At 39.9% G+C, this 11,734-nt stretch overlaps 1 protein-coding gene across 1 annotated transcript; it reads left to right on the forward strand.

Annotated features, from left to right (window-relative positions):
- Positions 1–2,839: 2,839 nt before the first annotated feature.
- Positions 2,840–11,034, forward strand: LOC100377290 (uncharacterized). The gene is made up of 6 exons (XM_002740010.4): positions 2,840–2,883; positions 7,641–7,731; positions 8,309–8,473; positions 8,948–9,103; positions 10,101–10,241; positions 10,722–11,034. Exons 2-6 carry the CDS (start codon positions 7,686–7,688, stop codon positions 10,937–10,939), a joined length of 726 nt encoding a protein of 241 aa, XP_002740056.1. The 5' UTR covers positions 2,840–2,883; positions 7,641–7,685; the 3' UTR covers positions 10,940–11,034.
- The last annotated feature ends 700 nt before the right edge of the window (positions 11,035–11,734 follow it).

Below are 11,734 nucleotides of genomic sequence, written 5' to 3' on the forward strand. Positions count from 1 at the left end.
TTTATTTAAACCAACTACTTTATGAAGTATTTGAATCATTTTGATACATTTTCTAGTTCAATTAATGCAAGAACGTATTTATTTATCACGATTCTTGATAAAATCACCGCTTGTGGTGGCAAGGGTTACCGGAGGATGGCGCGTGACCCTTGTCACGCAGGATGCGAAAGTATCTCTGCCACCACACACCGCCATTTTGTGGTGAAACACCACAAGACTTTTACTACGCCACAGTCCCTCTAGTGATAGAGGGACTGTGACTACGCGTATCATTTGCCTATTTTTGTTATTGGATGGCTTTCGTGTTGATTTATTCCTACTGGAAAACAAGTTTTAAAATATTTCGTCGATAGCTGATAATGATTTTTTTCGTAAACACACTGAAAACGGTGAAATAGTTATAATTTACAAAAGAAAATAATTTCATCGCGGAATAACGGTAACTAAGGTGTTACTCGGTTCATCAAGCTGACGGCCCTGTCGATCGCTAGGCGAAGACATATGAAGAAAGGAAAGCACTTCGTGGTATTGACAGCGAACACGTTCTATTGCCACTCCGTTTGTGCCAAGGAAAGTAAAAATATGAGCTTCTCACTATGAAAACAGCCAGAATCTACAAACAACGCGCACACTTTAGTTAGGTTCGAAAATCGAACACTTGCATTTGGTACGCGTCTTTGAAAGTAGTACCACTGTGACGCATCGACCAATCAACAACAAGCATAAGATCGCGTGGTGGCAGAGATATATTCGTAATAGAACTCTGCCTGGGGAGATTGCTGGGCAGCGCCACTGACATTGCTTCGCGTTGTGTTCGATTTTCGTGACAGCAAGAGAAAAGGCCACTTGAAAACAACTATATGTCTATGCGTGGAGGACTTCACATCACGTGATACCCACACGTCGTTAAATGTGACAGCACTGTCTGGATATTTTCTTGCCATCGTTAATGTGTAGGAAACAATTTCATCCTGGGTTAAAATCACAGTCATAGTCATCTTATTGTAGTTTTAAAAAAAAACAATGCAACGAAAATGGATAAAATAGGAAATATTGCAGTGTTCGCGACGACTTTGTACAAACGGCACACAATTCTATGCGAACAAGTCTAATCGAGTACAATACGTCAAATAAATAAATCGAATAAAGAAACCCTATTACTCAAATTATTAAAAAACAACAACTACTGAATGGCACATTATTTGTTGGCAGTTTAGACTAACGAACAAAAACAATCTACAGTACCGTATGTGTGTCGTGTATGGAATATCATATGTTATATCAACGCATATAACAACGGCGCAGGCCGGAACAATACAGGCAAGGGTAGCTAAATGAAAACAGCGGGACGTAGACATCTGGTTATTACCTATTCACGCAATCGAACATCTGGGCATTTTCACCGCCTGGCAACCATCGCGGTGAAAACAAAGGCCAAAAACTCGCAGCAAACCACAGGGAACCCAGGAACTATAATCAACTGTAATATGCAGTCTCTATAAGCGGGGGGGGGGGTATCGGCTGGTATCTAGTGTAAGAAATAGACTAGATACCAGCCGATACCCCCCCCCCCCCGCTCATAGAAACTGCTTATTACAGTTGATTATAGTTCCTGGGCTCCCTGTGAGCAAACGGTACTTTGAGATGGTTGTTGAGACTCCCCTGAACAGTGTAACAATATTAGCCTTGTGTGTGTAACGTAAATAAATTTGGTTGGTCAGGATTACTTCAAAGTTGAGTTTGTGTTGTTTTCTCGAATTTTCACCGGCTCGACCGGCGTTCCACAGCAGCGCGCACAGGGCCCGTAGAAATACGTGTACAGTGGTGCGCGTCTTAGCATCGTGGAACGTCTTGTGACGTTGCTTCTCCCCCGAGGATACCGCGTCCGTTCGAATGTCATGGAAACAATGTATTTTACACGCGTTGTCGAACGCCATACGCCATATCGAAGACAACTCGGCTCGACGAGTGGGGCTTTAAACACTTATTACAAAATCGTCTTTTAATACGTTATATACTATTGAATGATAAGACGAATACAAAACCGATCGATTCGAGGTGAACACACTTTTGAGTAACTGTATACTGTAAAATACTTTATTTTCGCTTGTGGAATTACTAGTATTTTTTCGCCGGAGAAATGATTCAGTGAAAATAAAACCCAGCGAATATACCATTTTTTCTATATTTTAAATTCAACTGGTCAAAAATCAGTGAAAATAAATTCCATGCAAAAAAACCTAAAAAGTCTTTTCAGCGAAAATTAATTCCAGCTAAAATAAAGTAAATTACAGTAACAACAATTTAACCTTTTATTTATTCGAATTTCATGTAAATAAACAATGTATTTTACACGCGTTGTATACGTGGCTATGAGTCATATCGATCAGGACGCGGCGCGACGACTGCCGCCCTTTAAACCAAAGTAGTAACACGAAGCAACCAGCTCCACTAAACAATAAAGACCTTTCATGTATTCTTATAGACATGACAGTCTTTACTGGACATCACCTTATATGATACTCTTATATCGTATGACCTTTCGAATCTTCCATTAAAAATGTGGGACGGCGTTGCAATGAATGCGTAAACCCAGAATAAATTGCACACTAAACTGCTTATTTATAATAATTCACCAAAAATCGCTATTTTCATAATTGTGTATAAAAATACTCGAATTCTGATTACTAGTACTAGTATAACTCTGAACGAGAACGTTTCGTCCCCAGATCCCCTTATCGGGTGCCTGCTCCCCCTATCGTGAATATTAGAAAGTGCCGTTGTCATGCCAGCGATGAGACGCAGATTTCAAAACAGCGTATTTTTTCATCAACCTTCATTTGATTTCCAATACAGGTGGACGAAGCACCTCTCGTATTAACGGTAAGAACAGAAAATCAGTTTCTTTCAGAAGATTTCGTTCATGATTGTTGTTTTAATGTTTTGTGTATTTGGAAATCAACAAAATGTATTTTTGTTTTTTTTTAATTGACATACTAGTATTCTAGATTGTTCTTAGTCTAATCTCGGTGATTTGAATTGACCGTAATTTGTCGAGATGTGACACTTAATTAAGGAATAGTGAGATAGCGACGAATTGTCATTCAAAGTGTATATGCTTATTTTAATTGCTAGAAAAATCGCACGTTCACAGATAAAGTGCGACTGCTCGGCATCTCTCGTGTTTCAATCACAATTAGTGACGTCAGATGAAGGTTAACGCGTACATGGTGAATTACAGAAAACAAGTCATAATTTCGCTGATTTTAAAATTTGTGACATAACAAAACAATAGGTACCTTAGTCGACTTTTGTAACTATGTATTTTCCAACCACATTAGTGTGCATTGTCATTTAACACACTATATATAAGGGTGCGGTAAACAGGGTCAAGGCAAAGCTCCATGGCAATGCTCTGACACGACCCCGGCCTATGATTCACTTCCATTTTAAGACACAGATGATGATGTAACTGGTTAAGATGTTACGAAATGTTAGTTGTGATATGAGACGATAAAATCGCCATGAGAGGTAACTGAAACATTGGGTGGCGACGGAATATATCCATTTTCAAGTTCAGTGTTACAATTGGCATTGTTGAATTCGGAATGAAAGAAGCGAATAACACCGATTGATATAAAGTAGTCCGTCGGGATCGATACTGTTAAGGGACAATCCTACTTGTATACACAGGCCACGGGTACTACTGTACACTTTGGTTGCATTTTGTCGGGAAAATAGAATGAAACATGACTACCAACAGTGGCTTACCACGGTCATACTGCCCATCTTTGATTATATTTGCTATCTCTGGTTATCATAAGCTATGCTTCCACATCATAAACTATACGTGATTCATTACTGGTTATCATAACCCATGCACCGCTGTTAACATGACAGATTTCGCCAGGCAACATCGTCCATGGAATTCTCACCATTGGCAGGAAATCGTTATTTTTTTATCGACAAAGAATTACTACGTTCATTCAATTACTTGCACGAAATGCATTGTAAATGGCAATGATAATGGAAATTCTTAATTTTCTAGAATTGACCGCGTGAGGCCTTCGTCGGGGGTTTTACCTAACAGAAACCGCTAATTCGTCGCTCGTTCCAAATAATTTAAATACCCCAACATTCAATTCTGTGATTGTACAGCACGTAATCGCCACAGAACGGTTCTAACCGGTGAATTGATACTACTACGCTACAAATGTTTGACGTCATCCATTAAAGTGCTACGAATTTCCTGTCCACCCGTGACCGTAACGTAATTGCTCTTCAGTCGGTGAATATGACTGATATGACTTCGAAGGGATGGCGCCCGTGTCTACAACTTACGACGACGTTACTAATATTTACTGGGTTCGATTTAAGCTTCCGAAAAATCGAAGCTGTCAGATTTTTTTTTTGAACCTGTACTTCAAGGGCGCTATACACACATACGTGTATAGTAACCATGGTAACTAAAATAATAGACATCGGTGTGCGATGAGGGCGAAAGCGTGAAGGCGATGGATGTTCTTACTCTGATTGTCTTTCTGACTCGGAATTTGATTTCTCGCTTCAAGTTTTGACGATAAATTCTTCATTACACGAAAACAGTAACAGCGGTCACAATTCTCGTGTTTAATTGTCGATTTTTTCTATGAGCGGATTTGTTCTGTTTAACAAAGTACGTAATGCTCTGTTTACTGCCATCCTTTATTGGTTTCCAATTCCTGCAGCAGTTTCCCCCAGGCACATAGTACTGTTAGTTGTGTCACTAGATGGTAGCCATGGCAACGAATATATTAGATTGTACTTTGTCGCATTCCGTCAACTTTATATAAATATTGCTTCTGATGACAAATGTCTGCCAAGTCCTGGTGGGTTATTTTGAGTGTATTTGACGATATTTTAACGACAACCTCTATTTATTTCAATTACGTGCTCGGCCACTAATGCCGCAAACGGTCTATTTGATGAGCCGGGATTGATTTAAGATAAAAAAAACTAATTTTCGTGTGTTAGTATTCTATTCAAGGGTGGATTATATTAAAGTTCAAATTTTGACCCCCCCTCTCCTAACTGACAAAATGGCGCATAGGTGAGGCACATGTCAATGCCATGTGAGCCGTACACCCATTTATGAAAAAGCAAGAGGTGTCATTAGGGACAAAACTAACAATATTTGACAGGCTTTGTGTACAATAACCATTGAAACAACGTTTTTTGTTGAACATAAAGAGAAAGTCTTTACATTCGCCACTCGTACGGTGAATAGTCCAGGCTGAATTGAAGTCGGCATAGAAACGCAATGTTGTTACGAAAACATTATTGCGACGTACGTTGTTGAACTTGAATAGGCCATCTCACTGTATACCCCACGGAAGTCCATTGTAAGAAGTCGGAATTGTTGAGTGGAAGCGCAAGACCTTGAAATAACTGGAACTGTATTGTACCAACAGATAAACTGGTGACACGGTTGTGACTTCCTGTGTATCGTCACGTCAGTGCCGACAATAAACACTATAGCTGTTGTCACGACTACGCAATCTTACTAAAAATAGAACTGCCGTGGCCATGGAAGCATGTAATGGAACGTTGTTCAGCGAGTGAGAATGATCCAGTGTGATCAGCGTGCGCAGAATGGCTGGCGGTGGGAGAAAAACTAAAATACCATTTCCATGTGTGACCGAACCGACAAATATTGAATTAACTTCGACTGAAAATATCGGTAAATCTTAGAATTAGGTAAATTTCTTTATCCAAATATCAAATATCTGTAGCACAGTTTTATCGAATAAACAATTGAACAGTAAAATAAGACCTTCCGACGACAAATCTACTTTCAATCCGAGAACTTTGCGAAAGACGGGATGCAGAAAAACATGTTGGAAAATGAAACCCGCCAGATTGGTCACTATGATTCAGTTATTTTGTGGCTGATTAAATTCAACCAACACGATGAATAGAAGATTTAACAATTTAAAAGTAAAAATTACATGAATCGAATCTAACAAGTGGTTTGTGAGTAGCGCCCTCTAGCGATAATATGCTTCTGTGTCGTAAATAAGTGAAAGGAAGTCCGTTCTCGATATTTGTTATGATTTCTAGTCACCACAAATGATTTGTGATTTGATTTTTACGTCAATCAAACGTCATCTACGTGATTTTGACGTCACAAAAACATGCGTAATTTATAGGAAAGGTGTTTTTCTGTTGTCTGCGTGACTGCGCCCTCACAGACTAATCCAGACACAGTGGCGGACCCAGCAAAATGTATTGGGGGGTGGGTGGGTGGGATCAAGCTTCGCTTAAAATTACGGAGCGTAAATCGCAGAGAAGGTATGGGTAATCACAGTCACTCTACTAGTCATACTCTACTAGTAGAGTGACTGTGGCGTAATCTAAATGATATGAATCGTTATGCGCTTGGGGGGGGGGAATGCCCCCCCCCCCCGGATCCGCCACTGTCCAGACACAACTAGTTCATGGCAGGTCATTCTACTCTGGAGCTATCGTGTTATTGTACCTCCATGTTCTACTTCGAAAGATGACAACAAACGGTTTGTTGGTTGATACACGAATTTGCATACGAATTTACATATACCTCGGGGGGGGACATCCGGGCATTTTCACCGCCTGGCAACCTGCGGCGGTGAAAACAAAGGCCCAAAACTCGCAGAAAACGTTACTTTGGGATGACTGTTGAGACTCCCCTGAACAGTGTAACAAGATTAGTCCTACGTGTGTAACATATATAAGTTTGGTTGTTTGGGATTACTTCAAAGTTGAGTTTGTGTTGTTTTTTCGAATTTTCACCGGCTCGATCGGCGTTCCACAGCAGCGCGCACAGAGCCCATAGAAATGCATGCGCGTCGTAGCAACGTGGAACGTCTTGTGACGTAGCTCCGCCCCCGAGGATATGCTTACAATCATAGCCTCGTTCTCGCCACGAATTACTGTGATTATGACAGCGAATCGTAACTCGCAAATATCGACAGAAAATTCTCGTATGGGAGAAGGCCTAGTTATTCATGAATTATGATAAAATTCCATTTCTACACCGACCCTTATATTTGCCATTGCTATATGGGAATGTCACACGAGATTAAACGATTGTGATCTGCGATTGCGGAAATCCGGCAAAATAAAAAATCGACAAACCTTGGTTGCGAGCATCACCGTTTTACGCCTTCGAATGACAGCTATAAAAACTGAAAACAGCAAACCTAGACCGAAATGTATTAAAAGATAGTTTATGAATGAATAGGTCACTGTCATGACCCCTGCTGAAAGGTCACTCATCCTGGTATTTTCTTTGGTATGAAAATCAAAAGTGAAATTATTTTACTTAATTAAAATTAAAACTTATTTGTTTGGTTTAGATACTTGAGTACAATCAGACATATTGAAATGCCCCAATTGTTCATGTTTATGATTCTGTCATACCAACAAAAGTATCAGGATGTGTGACCTTCATGGGTCATGGCAAGTACCAGGATGTGTGACCTTTAGGGGTCATGGAAAGTACCAGGAGGTGTGACCTTTAGGGGTCAGAAAGGAACAATTGTTATTGTCACGCATTTTATTGATGTTTGCAGCAAACGTAGTAATTTTCCAATTTCAATAACAAGCCGTTTTCTTTTTTTCAGGTTTAACAGGTGTATCACAGAGTACAACGATCTTTAATTCTGAAAATGGCGTGCTTCAATCTGTTACTGGCCACCTGTCTGATAATAATAGGTACGCTATCACGCTATCACAGTCCTGGGCATGTTCGCTTGCTTCTACTGGCACGTTGCTGTTGCTGCTCATTTCTATATTTTAATGTTTAACATATTCTAAACGAAACTGAAGCTGGCATAAACATTAGTCTAATACTGCGGAGTATATCAACCCGCGCGTATATTTTCCCACAATCCAATACGCTCTTCAAATAGAAATCACAAGTATGAGGTTTAACCTGGGCGCGATTTGCATTAATTACCGCCGGTGACTCGTTCGATACCTTCCAATCACCAGAACATTACCTAATTAAAGCTTGGAAACTTCTCAGTTTGTACTCGTTGATCTGCGCAACAGTCAAAATCGCCATCTTTGTTTATATGAGACCCATATACCCATATGAATGAATTCTTTTTTCGACGAAATTGCCAATAAATAACAATGATTCGGCATTTTTTGGGGTCTGCGTTTAGCGTGACAATAGCGTCACAGTACGTACAAACACTGGAAGAACCTCAAAAATTAACATCGCGATTACGAAGAACGTTTGAAATTGCGAGTTGCTGAATATTTCGTGTTTTTTTTTAACCCACAGGTCTGAGTAGTGTAAACTCACTACAGTGTGCATCATGTTCGTATTCTGAATCTTCGTGGTCGTCATCAGGGGGTCAGTCTAGTTGCCTCACCGACCCTGCGTCAGAAACTACTGTCAGCTGCGATACAATGTGCTATACCTGGGGTTACAACGTCGAGTCTATATGTAAGTATACAATAGAGAATTTCCGAAACAGAAAAGTTTCTGATGTTTAAGCTACAATCGACAATTTGTTTTAACCCCCGTGGATATACCACAAACAGTTGGGGGGGGGGGGGTTCTGTAACGGGCAACGCAAAGTGAAAGTAAAATCTGATTCACATACACACAACAAAACAAACAAAAAACGATAAACAGAAGGTAACACTTAAACCGTACTTCGTTAATATACCTAATTAAAACAAAAATATCACTAATTGAAAAAAAGAGTCTATGCTTACATCGGAGAACCTGCGCCACTAAACACCAAACGATGGCAGGAGTAATCGCAAATTATCATTATTATTGTCTTACTCCACCTTAAACAAGCAAATCACCTGTCTCTCCCTGGCTTCCTGTTCCGGTCTGCGTTAGCTACTAGTATGTCCAACTTGTAAATGACACTTTCTTATTTTTGTATATCCTTTTTTTTTTTCTTAGTTGACTCCATGAATTTGAACGTGGAACGAGGATGTGCTTCTACTTTAGAGAACAGTACCTGGGAACTGAATGGCTGCGGTGAATACACAGTTGATTATTCATATACTGCTTACGTGTGTACGTGTGACGAAGACGGCTGCAACGCCGATGACTCAGGTATGTGAATATAAGTTGTACGGGCATTTTGCATGACTACTAAAAATCACACCTCCTGAAACTCCAGGGTGTCCCATAAAAACAACGATTTGTAATAATCTTCTCCAATTTTAAATTGCTTTTCAAATTGATCGGACAACAAAAACGGCAAGCATAATTGTGGAGGTCTAGTATTTGTGACTGGTTCAAATTGCGAGCTTCAGTCGTTCGTATCCAAAGATGACATAATGGCGTCGTTTGCTATTGCGCAGACAACCAATTGATTGTATGGGGCTATTGCTATTGTGTGTGTTCAACATCAACGTATGGACAGCGCCACCACAGCGAGTAGTACTGATCTGTTTGCTGGTTCCCGGAGTTCCTTGTGAATGGCAAGTAGGACGCAGGCAATCGCCATATTGTTCCACCGGGCCGGGATTCCGGCCCAAAGGCACGTGATCAAGCGACGTAATTTGAAAACATATTAATATTCGATCCCTTAAAAAATGCCATGCCCATACCGTCTGCCAGCAAGGACTTAATATTTGAGATGGTTCTGACATTTCTTGCTGTTTTTGTACAAATTGATAACAAAAGAAACAGTTTTTTGTTCGCCCAATTTTCGAAAGTAAAAGGAAACCCCTGAACGGCCACGAGCGTAAGCGCTGACGTCAGGTAACCAAGGGAAATATAACAAGAAACGAGAAAATGGTGGACTAATCAGAATGCTGGAACCATTACTAGTTACCGGAGTCTTGTGGCTTGGTGCGCCATGACACTTGAGGCGGGAACCAGCCAATACTGATCTGTCACGTGCGCAACTTGGTTGGCATAAACGTAAACGAGTGACGTTAGTCACGTCACAGCGCATACTGGTATGAAATGCTTTGTATGTGGAGGATTACAAACAATGTACACAACAAAACAGTTTTAATCATTCAATGAGTAAACTATGCTAATGTTCTTAAAAAATCGAACTGATTTGCGTTTATTTATTCAAACGTTGTCTTGCCTTCAGGATTCACTCAATGTTACGATTGCGAAAGTAGCATTTGGGATGATTACAACTGTATGAATGATCTTGAGGCCAACTATGAACCGATACCTTGCCTGACTGGAGGAACACGCTGTGCAGTACGAACAATAGACTACGACAGTTGTAAGTAAATGACTGATCACCACACGCCCATTATTTATAGTTATTATAAATTCCAGTGGCAATTGAGTTCAGCCAGCCTATCAGTGACGTCATTTATGGATGTCCAAATGTCATTTCATCAACCAACAGACACCTTGTATTTAAGTTTGAATTGTGTATCGATAATTGTTTCATCTTCATTAATAATTGTTCCCGCCAAATATGTTTATAAGAATAATGATGAACATTTAACTTATTTGAACGCTAAATTTTTCCCGCCAAAACTATTAATGAAAGTAAATTTGCCTGCATTTTTCTTTAAAATACCGTCTTATTCATGGATATTAATATTTTCAATTTGTTTTCTTCCCATAAAATAAAATTCAACATCTAAAGTAGAATTCAATATCAATATTTGTTATTCACGGTTTATGCGGGCTTATCGGAACAACGTCTGCAAGAATAAGACGGATAACATTTTTGGATGTTATTATCTTTTAGGGTTATCGTCCGATTCATTCGAAAGATACTGTACAGACGAAGAAGCAAACGGTACCAGCGGAGATTGCTCAACTGATGCTAATAACGACGAAACATGCTATTATTACTGCGAGGGTGATGGATGCAACACGCGTGGAGGCGCCCTCAGCGTCGCCTCAGCCGCTTTGTTGATCAGCAGCATGGCAATGGTTTCCCTCGTTCAAGTCGTCTCCTGGTAAACTTAATCAGCGCAGTATGTTGGTCGCAACGCAATAGACCACGTGACCAACATACGTAAAATAACGATGTTTAGATTATTATTTCAGACCAAAAATTCAACGTTAATCGCAATATTGTAAACAATTCCCTGAAACATATCAAATTTTTGTAATGACGATCTCTTGAAGCCTTGCATGTTCGGCGCGAATTACTGCGCCCTCATCGACTGAATCGGACTTGAACTTGTAGTCAATACAGCATCGATGAGGGCGTTTTAATTTGATAATGATACCAACTAGAGTGCAAGATATGTGATACGAGACCACTTCAAGGGGCTCGAAAATCATGGTTACATACACAGTTAGCTTCGATTAGAGTATTTAAAGAACGTTTTCAAGAAATAATCAGTGGCATAGTTGCGTTTGTTGATGATCACTTACAATTATTCATATCTGTGAATGACTGAACGAGCAAATCAGAACACTGCGCCCTCTACGTCCATAAACTGTTACGTTGATCAGTTTCTCAGATTCATCAACACCGTAAGATTGTTTTAAGGGGCGAGCTTTTATTTCTGAAAAATGGGATGTGATTCTGGTTCACGAGTCAAGCTCATGATCATATCCCTTGTCAAAATCATTACTGAGGGGGGGGGGGGGGGGCTGAACATGAGGGTTTTTGTTGCAATACAATCTTTGTCAAATCATACCTCAAAAATCTCCGTCCACTAAACAGTTTATTTTATAATTTTAATAATATTTTTTTTAATCAGTGTAACTCTCCTCACAATGCATCACAAAGTACTTCCGGTTGAT

Source organism: Saccoglossus kowalevskii, chromosome 5, assembly GCF_978046115.1.
Source record: "Saccoglossus kowalevskii chromosome 5, keSacKowa6.1, whole genome shotgun sequence".
In the NCBI taxonomy this organism is placed as follows: Eukaryota; Metazoa; Hemichordata; class Enteropneusta; family Harrimaniidae; genus Saccoglossus; species Saccoglossus kowalevskii.

Coding starts and splice junctions, on each gene's coding strand:
- LOC100377290 (XM_002740010.4), top strand. CDS start 7,686: ATGGCGTGCTTCAATCTGTTACTGGCCACCTGTCTGATAATAATAG. Junction 7,732..8,308: donor CACCTGTCTGATAATAATAG/GTACGCTATCAC, acceptor TTTAACCCACAG/GTCTGAGTAGTGTAAACTCA. Junction 8,474..8,947: donor TTACAACGTCGAGTCTATAT/GTAAGTATACAA, acceptor TTTTTTTCTTAG/TTGACTCCATGAATTTGAAC.